The 15,840-nt window shown below is 44.4% G+C and overlaps 2 protein-coding genes across 2 annotated transcripts; one reads left to right on the plus strand and one right to left on the minus strand.

Annotated features, from left to right (window-relative positions):
- Positions 1-1,392: 1,392 nt before the first annotated feature.
- Positions 1,393-5,211, minus strand: tgif1 (TGFB-induced factor homeobox 1). The gene is made up of 3 exons (XM_080547476.1): positions 5,154-5,211; positions 3,117-3,346; positions 1,393-2,219 (listed from the first exon to the last, which is right to left on the minus strand). The coding sequence occupies exons 1-3, from the start codon at positions 5,167-5,169 to the stop codon at positions 1,536-1,538; spliced, it is 930 nt and encodes a 309-aa protein (XP_080403602.1). The 5' UTR covers positions 5,170-5,211; the 3' UTR covers positions 1,393-1,535.
- Positions 5,212-13,311: 8,100 nt separating this feature from the next.
- otud1 (OTU deubiquitinase 1) lies at positions 13,312-14,034 on the plus strand (the record flags this gene model as incomplete). The annotated part of the gene is made up of 1 exon (XM_080547768.1): positions 13,312-14,034. One exon carries the CDS (start codon positions 13,312-13,314, stop codon positions 14,032-14,034), a length of 723 nt encoding a protein of 240 aa, XP_080403894.1.
- Between the last annotated feature and the right edge of the window lie 1,806 nt (positions 14,035-15,840).

The raw sequence follows: 15,840 nt of genomic DNA on the forward strand, positions 1-15,840 counted from the left end.
TGGAATGTAAAAACTTTGACGCTCAATATCTCTGAACTGCCCTAAACGGAGATAGAACCTTATCATTCTAAACGGAGATAGAACCTTATCATTCTAAACGGAGATAGAACCTTATCATTCTAAACGGAGATAGAACCTTATAATTCTAAACGGAGATAGAACCTTATCATTTTAAACGGAGATAGAACCTTATCATTCTAAACGGAGATAGAACCTTATCATTCTAAACGGAGATAGAACCTTATCATTCTAAACGGAGATAGAACCTTATCATTCTAAACGGAGATAGAACCTTATCATTCTAAACGGAGATAGAACCTTATCATTCTAAACGGAGATAGAACCTTATCATTCTAAACGGAGATAGAACCTTATAATTCTAAGCTCACGACTTGTGTTGCTTGTTTATGTGATTCTACTAGCAAGCAATCCTTATACTGTACAGATGGGCCAACTTCCATGTGAGAATAAGGTTGTGCGTCTGTGTAACAAGCCAAAATATAAAAAAAAGTTTAACACTAGAACGCCAAGAATGTTTGTAGAAAACAAAACTTTATTTAAATCCCATGTGACACCTATTTGCCACAAACATTGCACAGTATGAAAAGAAATGACATCATCGGGCATCATATCACATTAGCTATACACATGGTCCTTTTGTACATAAAACGCTTTTTTGGTGATTTCAAAATGCTATCTTTGTCTGGTTGTGATAAAAAATAAATGCAAAACAAACCTATTTAGTGTTATCCTTTCAGTTCACTGACCATCGCTACACAGACAGGTAAGGCTCAGACTAAGATCCTGCTACATGTTCATCTGAACTTTAATCAAAGAAAGTACAGGTTTTCGTTTAAAAATAGCAAAAGAAAAAGTAACAAAAAATAAGAAAACAAAACTATACTCTTATCATGAAAACACATAACACTGACTACAGTAGTGAAAAAGTTCGTCATAGATGCCAAAGAGCAAAGTATGTTTAAGACACTGAGATGATCTCCCTCTGCTCTATTGTGCAAAAGAATGAGGCAGACCAATCACAAGCTGATCGCTGAAATGTAAAACATGAAACGCATCTGGAAATGACCATCTCGTCGGGAGAATGATTTGAAGACGAGGGGAGAACCGAACCTCCCACTCACGGCAGAACACTTAAACGCCCTCATGCCTTTCTCAAAAAAACGTAGAAGGAAAGTCGCAAGACAGGCAGCTTTTTTTGTCCGATAACATTTTTGGTCCCCAATGTGCAAAAAAGATACACATACAGATACATAACGTACATATACAAAGTAAAAAAAGGAACTAACAGTCAAGGCACCTTGATACAGTTTTTAAGTTTTTTTTTACAAATAAATCCTCATCAATTTGATTGGTATATCAAAAATAGAAATGATCAGGCTTTTTCGTGAAGGTTTTTTGTTCTCTTGTTCGGTAAAGTCACTGAACTCACAAATGTGTTTCTCCTGGGGAAAACAACCGTGTTCTCCGAGATCTCTCTCTCTCTCTCTCGCTTTCTCTCTCTCTCTCTCCATCCTTTAAGACACCAGTTGTTTGGCTTGCAGCTCCATCTCGGCCGCTCGTTTGAGGGCCACATCCACCAAGAGCTGGAAGCCGCTGAAGTCCTGTGTGAGGTCGGGTGGAGTGGGGGGAGGGGTGTTGAACAGCCCGCTGCGGGGGCTCAGGTTACCCTCCGTGGTGGGGGTGGTGGTGGTGGTAGTGGTTGTTGTCATTTCTGGCCCACCCAGCCTCTCCTCTTTGCACCTGAAGAGCCCCAGAGCCTCGGCGGAATGCAGCAGGTCCACCGCCCTCTCTGTGTTCATACTCAGGAAGCAGGGGAGGGAGGGGGGGGCGGGGGCGCTCGGCTGCATGGCTGTGGTGATGGTGGTGTGACAGATGACAGAAGGCCGGGGGGGCATGGGGGGGCCCGGGGAGGAGGAGGAGGAGGAGGAGGAGGAGGGCATCATGGGGGACATGGCCTTTCTCAGGACACTGGGGATGGCAGGCTCGAAGCTGGAGGGGCTGTGTGCCTGCTTGTCGTAGCTCTCGTCGATGCCCGTGGCCGTGGTGGCGTGTTTAGGGGACTGGGAGCTGTCAGAGAAGCCGTCTTGTCCTGTCTTGCTGCCTTTCCGGGAGATGGTGAATTGGTTGGGGTCTTTGCCGTCTTTCCGGAGCAACTCCGGGAGCAGTCGCCGGCGTGCGTTGATGAACCAGTTGCAAACCTTTAAAAGGAGGGGAACAGAGTTGTTCTGTCAGATTTACAAACCTACCGTGAATGTGTCTTTGAAAAAAATGAAAAAAATAAATAGGGATCTATTAATTTAGAAAGATTTTATTTATGTCACTAATTTGACATACTGGCAGGTTACACGAGTCTCTCTATAGTGTCCAAAATGTGCGCTTAAACACCTACCAAACACGCAAAAGTGAGAGAGGGAACTTTTTATTTTTTATTTTATAATTATTCAATTATTTAATTATAATAATAATAATAATATAATAATAATGTAACTATTATTAAATACCTATGTAGATAAAGAGATGGTGTGGGTCAGTTGTTTTTGTCTTACTTGGAAATTCATACTTTTTAAAGTCAAAGTATATTCGTTTGATAGCCTTTTACCGCTTCACATGCTATTGTCATCTAATGTCTTCTCTCTTTCTTTCTCTCCCCTAAGTCTATTGTTGGTCATGGATGGCTCAGAAAGGGCCTGTAGCTCTTACTATGTAAATGCATCGGTATTGTTCCCAGACAGCTGGGCTGGAGGGAGGGACATTCCTGCCTGAGTGCCTCAGCCAATCCCACACCGCACCACAGCTCGCTCACTCGAGCTGTGGGCTCGGTTCCTTTCCCAGTCACTGTGTCATTTCACTTGAGACCGACCGTACCAAACTAAAAAGAACATTTAATGTTGTCGAATGAATCTTATCACGCTTCCTGGAAGGCCTGCCTTGCCTATTCATTGTCCGATGTGTCATGTTTGTTCATGTGTCATATAGCAGGAAAGGATGTTACAACTCACAACAAAGACACTGTCATTGTTTGCCCTCCCATCAGTCATCAGAAGGAACTGTGTGCCTCACACAACAGAAAGCTATTTCGGATTGCGGGTTCTTACCTGCAGTGTGGAGAGCTGTGTCTGCTGGCTGAGAAGGGCTTTCTCCTGCTCAGAGGGGTAGGCATTGTAGCGGTGGTCGTACAGCCAGTCCCTCAGCAGCTGCACCGACTCCTTGGGCAGGTTCCCTCGCCGTTTCCTCTTCCCACTGCCTCCGGTGCTGGATGACAAGTCCAGGGGGACCTCCATGCTGTCCTCATCATCCGTCTCGCTCCCTGACAACATCATCATGCCTGTGTGTGTGCGTACAGAGGGAAGGAATGTGTGAGAAAAAAGACATAATATTCCCCCTTCGTCTGTCTCTAGCCTGCAGTGTACCCGCCGTCTGCCAAACGCTAGCTGTCTGGGAGGCAGCTGATGTGTCAGAGGCAAGCTGTCAAGTTCAGCCATGTGATTCATGCAGGGAGAGGCGGGGGGAGAGAGGGCCGGGGACGTCACAAAGGCTGCACCAGCGCTGTGTCAGTTATAAAACCTGCCTCGACAAATACTGAGGGCCTTACTGTACAGTGCAAACACACGTTCATGTTTCCACAGTGAGACAGTGCAAGAAGCCGTGCCAGGGTTCACAGGACAACCAGGAGATCGTCATCACCAGATCAAACATATTTAACCCTCACGAGAACAACTATTAGTTACATCTAAACCTTTTTATGAGGAGGTACACATTGTGAGATTAGTAGTCAAAGGTTAGCCTATAGTTATCTATCTGCTCGAAAATAACTTAAATTGACTTATTTAACAAATCTAAATGGTGAGGACATTATCCTTTATTGTGGGATTGACATTTTAGGTCCCACTACTTCTCTTATTTCCTTTATATTATCTTAGAAATTAACATACAATACAAAATAACTAACTGTGGTGCTTGAATTGAACAGTGTGAAACTATTTAAATGTTCACTAGTCTAGGTCATGTATCTCAATGGTCTGGCAGGGCTGAGCCTTGTCAAAAGTGGTGAGACACAAAAACTTGTGAAGTCAAACTCAGTGAGGTAATTACCCAGGCCGGGACAGGGGGGGGGACATGGGGAGAGGGGGGAGGGGGAACCTGTTGCAAAAAAAAAAAAAAAAATCAGCGTCTCCGAGACTAAACAAAAGAATCTTGGTCGTCGACCCGTTCTTTCCATGTAAATGAGTGCTTTATTTGCGGGATAGGGTTAAATCAATACTTTATTCCAATCTACGACACATAGGCTATTCCAATAAATGTGTTATTTTGTGATTGCGGTGGATTTTGTACGTTTTAAACAACGTGTGGAAGGAGTTCTATTGTGTGGTTTCTGTAACACGAGGTCGGAGAATGTGAGAGCAGAGCAGAATGAAAGCAAACAGCAACTTTCCACAAAGGAGGTCAGGATTCAACTCCAAATTTAGAACATCAAAAAGTAACCTCAGTTGCATCCCTATGAAATGCAATTGATTACGTCCACAATGTGTCCGACTTAGGGAATGCACAGTGTCAAAGTAACAAAGGAAACTTTGTAACACAGGAAACTTTGCTACGTCTAGACATGATCGGTGGGCAGTTTCAGACAAGGATACATTTCAACTTCAATAATGACTTATTTGTCATACATGCATTCAACGCTTTGATCTTTTCCAGAACAAAGTTGGTTGAACCATTGGTCAGTTGCGTGTCTAATAGCTCACTAAAGATTGAGGGAAAGTTTTAAAAGTCCCACTAGTATAAAGTCAATGTAAACACCAAACAAAATGGCTGTTATTTATAAACAATACAACATAGCGTTATACAATTCCTTCCACAATTGGAAGAAGAAAGAAAACAGTTGGAATCTGTTATTAAATCCGTAACATTCGCAAACCGATGCGTTTTGACAGCCCGCCAGGCAGCACATGGGAGGCAAAAAGCCCTGTTTAGTCTGGAGCGGAAACAATAGACTGCATGGCTTTCTTTGCAACAGAGGGAAACAGTTCGATTCTGTAATCTTCTAAAAAATCTAACATGTATGTATGCAACAGGCGTGCATACACAAATATGATAAAAACCAGCGGATGATAAAAGGTAAACGGCAATCCTACCCCTTTTTGTCTTCATGTCCGTTTAAAATAAAATTTAAAAATCCCCTTTTGACGTTGAGGAGCGCAGGATTCCCCCCCCCCCCCTTGGGTAACAGCCCTTTTTCTCCAGAAATCCCAATCCCAATGTTATTCCAAATGGTCCAAATATTCTTTTTTCATTGATTTCCTAATTTCCCAATCGTTTAGTCGGCGTTTTCATTTGTTTGGGTTCGGCTGGGCTATAGCCTCTACCTGCGATCCAGCCTGTTCTGCTTGGCCAAAGCCTTTCTCATTCAGTAATGTGTGTTTGATCATGGAGCTGGCCTGGGTGACAGCTATCTTTGACAGCTGCGTGACTCACAACCAAAGATCCTCCCACTTTTTAGAGAGGGAAGAGAGAAAAGATCTGACATCAGCATGCATGGCTCTCTGCACACTGACATACACTGGATACAATCTCACTATAGCCTTGATCTAAGTTATGATCACAAGTAAATACTTCATTCGTATTGCGTTAAGTAGGCTACTGCAGCATTTGCTTGTAACTTCAACCGAAGGATTAGCTGTCATGGTAGGCTAAAAGCAAGGACTGCCAGTGTGACTTACATTACTATTAGGCTCTACATGCAATACATTTTTATTTTAGAGCGATTTTACAAAGTGTGATGCAGAGATGCGCATGTGGTTTGTTTTGCTTGACGAGACGCGCCATGGAATGATACAATGTTGCGCCATGTGGAAGTGATTGAGTGAGTCTATTATGTGTATTGCTGCTCTGCGGGGTTTTCGATATTCTTGCGTCGATGTGTAGATCTACTTCTGTCACATAGGCTTATTAAAGGCTAAAGCATTATTCACTGTCCCGGGAAAAAAAAAGAAGAAATGAACAACAATGAAGAGGATTGACAGATGCGCAGTTAGATCGGCCGATAGGCTACAATGTGGGATGAATTATGGTGTTTTTTTGACAACTGAATCTTTGTCCAGTGATCGAGGATAATCTAAATCTGATCCGAGTATCCATAAAGTAATTGATCGGTAGTTCATGGAGCTATTTGATGATTGATCTCTGCAGCCTTCGGTGACAGCGACAACACGATGACGTCCTGTTTCACTGAAGCGCAGTGTGCTCAACAACAACAGCACATGCATTGGGACTATGAACCCTTTATATATATTATATATATACAGCACTATCCATGCACTGTCTGTCCTATGCTGTCCTGTTTTTGCCTGTTTTTGCATTTGTATTTGTATTTGTTTTTGTTCATGGGACCTTCTGTAATGCCAAAACAAATTCCTATATGTGTCAAGCATAATGGCAATAAACGTTATCTGAATCTGAATCTGAATCTGAACTACGTAGACACCAAATTGACACCAAACCCAAATTGTGTTTACGATGAGTCTATGTTTTCAAGCGAATCATGAGCCAAACACTTCTCTTTATTAACTTGGTTGGGTTTGCCAAACAGGCCTATCATAATCATATCAATAACAAGGCTACATTAATTTATGGTGCTGTATGAATGAATGGTCTTTATTGTCATTAATACAGTACAGGTACCATACAACGAAATTTAGTAGGGGGGGCTCCCCTGGTGCTAGGAAAAAGACTAAAAACAAGAGGGCCAAGGGTAAAATAAAAAAGGGAAAAGAGCTGGTTTACATAAATAAAGGCTATGTACACTATCCTATACAATAAAACACTGTGCTGTACTCTATGCTATGCTATAAATATCCTAACTTTTCCTATATCTGAACCTTATGTACACAAGGGTTGTCATATTGCAACCCTTATATTATATACTGTATATATATTGCATATTGCAGCTTCAATCTACAGGGCCATGCGTGGGGGGCAGGAATACATAGGCTACATTGCTGTCAACAGAAAAGACCAGTTACAGTATTGCCTATTGGCCCGTTCGTCGCAGAATATGTAACAATGTTGCTTTACGTAACTACTGTAGGCCTACTGGTGGTGGAAGTATTTTCATTGTGTTCAACAACATTACGCCTGGCCTGTGCGGATACACCCCATTTCATGACTAATGTCTCCCCCATGTGTGGAATAACGGTACTATCTTAAGTTTGAATGCTGATGTGATGCTCTGGACCAAATAGCATCCAGCTGCAGACCGACCCGGAGACTGGCCTGTCATTAGCCCCTGACTAAACCTTGCCCCTAGTTATGGTGCTTTTCCACTACAGTGCCAGCCCGGGTCGACCCGGGTCAGCCACTAGTTTATTGACAGCCGGGTGTGTTCGTGGCTGCAGCACCAGTTCAGGTTCAGGACCGCTCTCTGCTGGGCATATCTACTCACTACACGCTCGACTCTGTTGGTGGCAATATAAAGTGGCAATGGAACGTCATGACGTTAGAATCATAAGGTTCTATCTCCATTTTTGGCCAAAATTGAGTTTTTCCACATAATCTGATCCATTAGGTGTTTATTAACGCCTGTGTGGTGTTATTTTTTTAAATGTTGACATTTTTTACTTAGTAATTAATAAAATACAAAGGTTCCATCTCACAAAACATAATGGAATGTGAAAACTTTGACACTGTGTACATACATCTACTGATGCCTCTGGACACATCTTCAGTGATGTTCCTGGAATCATCGGGCGTTTCGGGTCTTTCAACATCATCACCAGGTGACCCAGCTGGGGCTGATCAGACCCAAGCTTGTGTCCAGATGACTAACTAGCTACCATGACTCCATGGCTCTCCTCTTTTGAGCCACAGACATCTAGAGGCTCTCTCTGCTGCATTGGTGGTACTGTGGATGGCTCTCCTCTTTCTCTCTCCATCGATGCCCAAACTGCTGAAGGCTCTGGCCAAGGAACGGGCTGCAAATCCTCTGCAACCAACCTCTACTGGGAAACACCTCGCTCTCCAACCAGCCTGCTGGCAGTCACTGACCAGTCCCGCGTACTTGGAGAGCTTCCTCTCAAAGGCTTCTTCCAAGCGGTCTTCCCACGGGACTGTCAGTTCCAGCAGCACTGCTTGCCTGGTGGACTCAGACAAGAGAACAATGTCTGGTCGCAGGGTGGTGACTACAATGTGGCTGGGGAACTTCAGCTGATATTCAAGGTCAACCAACAGCTGCCAGTCTCTTGCAGAGGTCAAGATGCCTGCAGATGTTTTCCTGGCAGGGGTTGGCTGCTCCCCAGCTCTGACAAAGGCGATGGTTTTCTTGGAGGGTCGGAACTGCTTTGCCCACACAAGTCCTGCGCTGATGGCTTCAGCAATGGTCTTCAGGACTTGGTCATGCCTCCACCTGTACCGTCCATCTCCAAGGGCCCTTGTACAGCAGCTGAGGATGTGTTCCAGGGTTCCTCGCTTGGAACACAGTTGGCATGCTGGTGTCTCTGCTATGCCCCATGTGTGCAGATTTGACGGGCTTGGAAGCACATCATAGACTGCCTGGATGAGGAATTTGATGCGGTGAGGCTCGGCTTTCCAAAGCTCAGCCCAGGTCACCTTCCTCTCAATCGCATTCTCCCATCTCGTCCAAGCTCCCTGTTGCTTCATTCCCACTGCCTTGCAGGTTCTTGTCTCCTCCACTGCTGCTCTCACCTCCTCCTGAACAAGGCGGCGCTTTTCCTTCCCCCTGGTGTTCATTTGGGGAGTTGGAAAGGATCCAAGCCCAGCTCGACCTTGTGTGACCACTCCCACCAAGCTCCTGTGACGCAGCCTCGCCTCTGCCTCTTGAACAGCTTCCTCTGCCCGCCACTTCCTGCCAGTCCTCACTTGGATCCCTGCATTAGCCACCTTCGGATCACTTGAGTCCCTGTACTGAACCACTTCTCTGGCTCTTGTCACCTTGAATTCCTCCTCCAAGGATTTGAAGGGCAGTTGCAGTTTGTTGGTGTTCCCATAGAGTGCGGTGCTGCTCAAACTCCTTGGTAATCCAAGCCATCTCCGGAGGTGGTTGACCCTCCTCTCTAAGGTCTCCACTGTTGAGATAGGGACCGCATAGACAAGGAGGGGCCACAGGATCCTGGGAAGAATGCCATGTTGGTAAACCCAGGCTTTAAACTTCCCGGGTAGGCCTGACTTGTCCACGGATTTCAGCCAGCCATCCAACTCAGTGCAGGTCGACTGGATGGATATTGTGTCTCTCAGAGAGCAGTCAAAAACCTTGCCCAAGCTCTTGACTGGCTTCTCTGTGATAGTTGGGATGGCTGTGCCTGTGATGGTAAACCGGAACTTGTCCTCCACTTTCCCTTTCCTCAGCACCATCGATCTTGATTTGGCGGGTTTGAAACGCATCCGGGCCCACTCCACTAGCTTTTCGAGTCCCTTCAGAATCCACCGGCAGCCTGGGACTGATTCTGTCGTGACTGTGAGGTCATCCATGAATGCCCTGATGGGTGGTTGCCGTTGTCCGGAATTCGTTCGGGGCCCTCTGCACTCTGGCTCAGCAGACTTGGTGAGCATGTTCATGGCTAGGGAGAACAGTGTCACAGAAATAGTGCACCCTGTGATGATACCGATCTCCACCTTGTGCCAACTGGATGTTATTGCTCCTGAAGAGACCCTCATCCTGAAATTGCTGTAGTAATCAGCGATGAGGTCTCTACACCTGCTGGGGACATGATGCTTCGTCAAGGTGAACTGAACCAGCTTGGGTGGAATGGAGCCGAATGTATTTGCCAGGTCAAGCCACAACACTGACAGGTTGCCTTTGTTCTCTCGGGCCTCCCGAATGAGCTGTGTCACCACACCGGTATGCTCCAGACAACCTGGCATTCCTGACACACCGCCCTTCTGGACGGATGTATCGATGTAGGTGTTCTTTGCCAGGTAGGTACACAGCCGTCTGGAAACAGTGCTGAAGAAAACCTTTGCCTCAACACACAGCAGGGGAGATGATGCGGAACTGGTCTAGCTGAGTGGAGTTTTCCTCCTTCGGGATCCAAACCCTTCAGCCACTCTCCATTGTTCAGGTAACCTCCCCCTTCTCCAGAAGACTCGCAGGATTTTCCACAGACGCAGCAGGAGTTTGGGACAGTTCTTGTACACTTTGTATGAAGTGCCACTCGGTCCTGGAGCAGAGCTTGCCCTTGCTTTGCGGACAACCTCCCTGACTTCCTTCAGCTGCAGCTCCGACATGTCGAATTGCTCTTCCGGTTCAGGGGGGTCTATGAGGATGTTGCACTGTCCCAACTCCTGCTCTCTTGCGGGATCGCTGTACGTCTGCTTCAGATGATGGTCTATCTCTTCCTGCGAGGAGGCCAGTTTGCCACTGCGCTTCTGCCCGAGCAAATCCTTCATGAACTTGAAGGGGTTGGCTATGAATGCAGCACGTTTACGTGCCCTCTCACGCCGCCGCCTCCGATGCCACTCAGCCCGGCGGAGAATCCTGATGTTTTTCAGTAGGATGCACATTAGCTGGGCCAGGCCAGTGCGTTCCTCCTCTCCTGCCACCTTGTACTGGGACTTCAGCGCTTTCATCTCCTGCCTGATGTTATGGATCTTTGCAGCTCTTTGGTTCTTTACGTAAGATGTTCCAGAGCTTTTCTTCTCCTCCACGCCGAACCGTTCAGCTGCAATGCTGACAATGATTGTTGTCATCGCCTGTAGCTTCCTGTCAGCCTCGCCCTTCACCGTTACCTCCAGAATTTGGTCGACATCGTCATCGAACTGCTTCCACAGTGAAGTCATGCTAGCTGCTGGCCATTTGATCCGCCTCCGGTCGGACTTGATGCTCGAGGGGTTAGACTGCAACACTTGGAGGTTCTGGGCACTATGGGGTGACTGAACTACCCTAAACTGAGATAGAACCGTATAATTCTAACGTCACAATGTTAACAATGTCGTTCAGCAACTGAATCGTAGGTGATATAACACCTTAATGAGGGCTGTTATGATTACAGATTTGAATGTTACATTCATATAGGTTTATAGTTCCCTAATATAGTTACTTGTTAAGTTCTAGAGCTTAGGCTATTTCTATACAATATTATAATATCATGATGGCATAGTCTCCTATATTCGGCTATAATACAAAATTGAAGTAAAGTAAAAAAGAATAGGCCTTAATTAAGACTACACAAGTAACAACTTGGAAAGTTCCAGGACAAACGTCAGGTCATTAATATGTATCTTCTCTCATGAGCTTGACTTCAGTTGACATTCAGTGACAAATGGTAGCCGGGTGAAATGGAGAGCAATGAGGTCTATGAGAAGTGTGTAATGTCTATTTCAAGCCCACACAGACTCATCAGCGGCACTGTCTGATGGAACTGGATCCCATCCAGGTTCAGGCCCACAATTAACTACTCACGTTAAAATCAATACAATATGTCTAATATAAATTGTATTGCCTCATCCTAAATATTAATTATAATAATAAAGTGATATTGGCTAAAAAAGCGATATTCAAACAATGATTATGTTATACATGCTGTTTTTGTGACGTTTTTGAGCACAGTCAGTGCTCTTGAGAAAATCCCCCCAACATAAGGTAGGAGGGTTGATGTTGTTACAGTGGTCTGGTGTGACTAAAACATAGGCCTACTACTAAAAATGTGTTGAGTGGATGTGAGCACATCTTAGATAATATAACAACATACCATTACAATCGTTTTTTTGGTTGATTTTGTGCATTGATATACCCATATAGTGCATGGATAGGTAGCCTACTACAGGTAGCCTATATCAGAGGCACATTATATAAAATAAACAAACAAATAAATACATATCGTGAGCTTAGAATTATAAGGTTCTATCTCCGTTTAGGGCAGTTCAGAGATATTGAGCGTCAAAGTTTTTACATTCCATTATGGTCTGTGAGATGGAACCTTTGTATTTTATGAATTACTAACTCAAAAATGTCAACATTTTAAAAATAAGACCACACAGGCATTAATAAACACCTAATGGATCAGATTATGTAAGAAACTCAAATTTGACCAAAAATGGAGATAGAACCTTATAATTCTAACGTCACGATATATAGACATAGATATAGATAGATATACGGTTTATTACGTTCTGTTCACATCACTGGCTGCGCGTAACGGTGATGCCGTTTTTGGCACGCTTTACGCATTCCAATACCCCGACGCACCCCGACGCTGGAGTGAGAGTGTACCCCAAGTATGCCCATGTGTGACACATCAAATCCTTTGGATTCACGGTGGGGTCGTGAATTCAGACTTCAATCCTGGACTATGACGGGGGTCTGAAGCAGCGGGAGAGGGTCCGGTTACACTCCTCAGGTCTAAAATTAGTGAAAGTGCGCGCTGACGCAATATGGCTAGGGGGGGGCTTCTGTGTGTGACAACGGGAAACTCCATGGATCCATGGAAACGTTCCCTAGCCTACAACTTCGCTGGTATTGATGGCAGCAGTGTGTATTTTTAGTTTTGTGTTGTCATCCTTCCCGTAACACTTGGGGGGCACTGCCGTTTTGTATAAAGGCTTTCAGAGTCTTTCAACATGCAGTTGTACAGCAGTGTGTTGACGCACTATCCAGGATCCTCTCGCCAAGTGTCGGTAACTGTCCCAAGTGGACCGACCGACCGTCTGATCACGACAACGAGTTCCTCAACTTCAGGAGTGAGCCGACGACTTCAGTGCGATTCGGTAGGAGAGACTCAATCCATCGCGAACATGCCTGCCAGTGCCTTTTCATGTTACGAAGCTGCTCCAATCAAGCCAGTCTACTATACAACCACCGCTGAAATGACTATCCGTCGATCTGACGGAGTTGAGAGGTCTTTGCCGATATGTCTACTCAAGGAGACCAAGCCCAAAAGGGCTACCTTGTCCTTGGATTCATGTTTACAAGATGCCCTGAGGAGTCCAGCGCAGGATAGAGACAATTCAAACGATTCGGATACTGAACTGATTGTGGATTTCATTGATCACTGCTGGAGAAGGAGAGTGGATCTATTCGATGACGGTCCAAACCTGGTTGAAAAGGACCTCATATATACGCCTAATGGCACCGACGTGGAGGGATCGGTGTACAGACTGTGTGAGGAGAGGAAACGTGAGTCAAATGAGGAGGACAACAACACTTCAGTGGCAAGATCTACCGTAAGAATTGACGGTTTGGACTTGGAGCCTATTGGTGCTTTTCCACTACAGGGCCAGCCCGGGTCGACCCGGGTCAGCCCTGGGTCAGCCCTGTTTATGACGACCCGGTTTGGGCAGGATATGGGCAAAAACGACCACCTATTACGCGCTGACCACCAGACACCTACAACACCAACAGAGCCTCAGGTCTTTGAACTCAGCGTCCTACAGGGGCCTTCTTCTCCACAGAGGAACCCTGAAAAGAGTGACATCAGTGACAAAGTGACTCGGTACTTAGCTGAGATGGAGAGACAGAACAAGTACCTCCTCCAGGAGAAGCACAAGTACAGGTTCCACGTCATCCCCGACGGCAACTGTCTGTACAGGGCTGTGTGTAAAGCCGCGTACGGGGGGCAAACGATGCACAAGGAGTTGAGAGAGCAGACCATGCATCACATAGCCGACCACCTGGAGGAGTTTAACCCCATTATCGAGGGCGACGTGGGGGACTTCTTGATCAACGCAGCGCAGGACGGTACCTGGGCCGGTTACCCCGAACTCCTGGCGATGGGTCAAATGTTGAACGTGAACATCCACCTGACAACCGGGGGTAGCTTGGAGAGTCCCACGGTGTCGACGATGGTGCACTATCTGGGCGAAGAAGACTCATCCAGGATCGCTATCTGGTTGAGTTGGCTCAGCAACGGTCACTACGACGTTCTCCTGGACAGGTGTCTGCCCAACCCAGAGTACGATGACTGGTGCCACCACTCGCAAATACAAAGGAAACGGGACGAAGAGCTGGCTAAATCAATGGCAGCCTCGCTGTCTAAAATGTACATTGAACAAAATGGACCTATGTGAAATGAACATGTATGCATCTTGGAAATAGTCTCTCTCTCTCTCTGTGTGCGTGTGTGTGTGTGTGTGTGTGTGTGTGTGTGTGTGTGTGTGTGTCTCTCTCTCTCTCTCTCTCTCTTTCTCTCTCTCTCTCTCTAAACTGATTGCACTTTGATTATTGTGTGACTTCAAAATTGCCTTAATTTATTTTTTTCCTCGTTTTTTTTAATTGTGAATTGAAGTGCAGTGCACACTATATGCTATTTTTCATATTTTTATTGTAAATATAGAATACAATTGTACTTGCTCCCACAAGTTATGTTAAGTGATGAAGGATATTGTGAAAAGGCCAAAATGTTTCATACATGTGCTTTTGTTTATGTTTACGATTGAAGTGAATGTGATGACAATTATTCCTGTATAATCTTAAACTCAGCTCTGGTCAACATATGTTCTTGTTTTGGGCCAATTCACTTGGCTAGAGTCGTTCTTTTGCTACTAGACTACATTGTGGTAGGCTATAAACTATGCGTTATCTTTCTGTGAGATGCGTGACTCACTTGCATTTTGCATTGTTTTTATGTTGTTGAAATAAACATTGACAGTAACAGAATGTGATGTGATACATATCCCAGTAACAAACCAGGCTTATAATCACAATTCAGTCAGTCACTGAGAAGTCAAAATCACTGATAAAATATGAATAAAACATTAATAGAATGTAATAAAGATAATTTAAAAATAATATAATAATACATTATGACATCACAATGACATGTGACAGGTATCTTGAGCATGATTTGTCCAAAACAAACCCAACCAATTGTAACTCTGTCAATGACAATAAAGTTCAATCTAATCTAATGTAATCTAATCTAAATGAAAGAGCGGATGAATAGATGAGAGAGGAAGTACGACACAATTAGGAAGTTATTCTGTGTGGGTTATACTGAGTGGTTAGTCGAATGTATCGATTGCAAGTCGCTTTGGAATAAGGTAATAATCTGCTAACATAGGGGGCCCAACCGGTCAATCCTGGTCATCAGCGTTAGTAGAAACTTGAGTAGAAGCCTAGGGACCCTTGAATGACATTCAGAACATCATTTAGTTATTGTCATGAGCAAAACAGGTAGATTGATCATAATCCAACCGATGACATGTATGACACATAGGCTACTTACTACCTTTTAACTTATACAGTATAACCACGTCTGATCCAAAGGTAAGATAGTGACATCGTATTGCCATTTTAAACATATTTCTGTGTTATTTATTATGATGACCAATGCCAACATGCTTTGGTGTGTCAGTGTGGTCTGTGAGTGCACTGTATTGTTGTAGACCTTTGTAGACCTTTGTGTCTGTCACAATGCAACATCAAATAAAATATAAAATATAATTTATATTATAATTTTTTTTTTTTTTATCTATTTCTGTACTTAACGTTTTTTGTAATGTTTCTTACTACCATACATATTTTTTATTTTTTTTTATCTACTCACTAAATTGTTAGTAAAATTGGTAACTTGTTATATGTGTGTGTGGCTAGATGGACAAATCTATATGTATTATATGTATGCAGACATGTTTGAGAGGGAGGGGTGGGTGGAGGGCAGGGAGAAAAACAGAAAATATTCATGCCTTTTTCAATGTACATGACATCTTCTATACTGGAATAAAAAATATTATATATATATTTTTTAAAAAAACACGTAAGTGACCAGTAGATGGCGCCAGACCTCTCCAATCGGTTTGTTGCCACAGAAGGTGGATTTTCATTTCATTATCTCGTACGAGACAATCCTGCAATAATGATTGATCAAAGATCGG

This window comes from Nansenia antarctica (genome assembly GCF_963989245.1).
Source record: "Nansenia antarctica genome assembly, chromosome: 17".
Classification (NCBI taxonomy): Eukaryota; Metazoa; Chordata; class Actinopteri; order Argentiniformes; family Microstomatidae; genus Nansenia; species Nansenia antarctica.

What these genes read in the sequence shown, in the direction of transcription:
- tgif1 (XM_080547476.1), bottom strand. An exon ending in CACAGCTCTCCACACTGCAG is followed by an intron (nt 2,220 to 3,116) that starts GTAAGAACCCGC and finishes CTCCTTTTAAAG; the next exon opens with GTTTGCAACTGGTTCATCAA.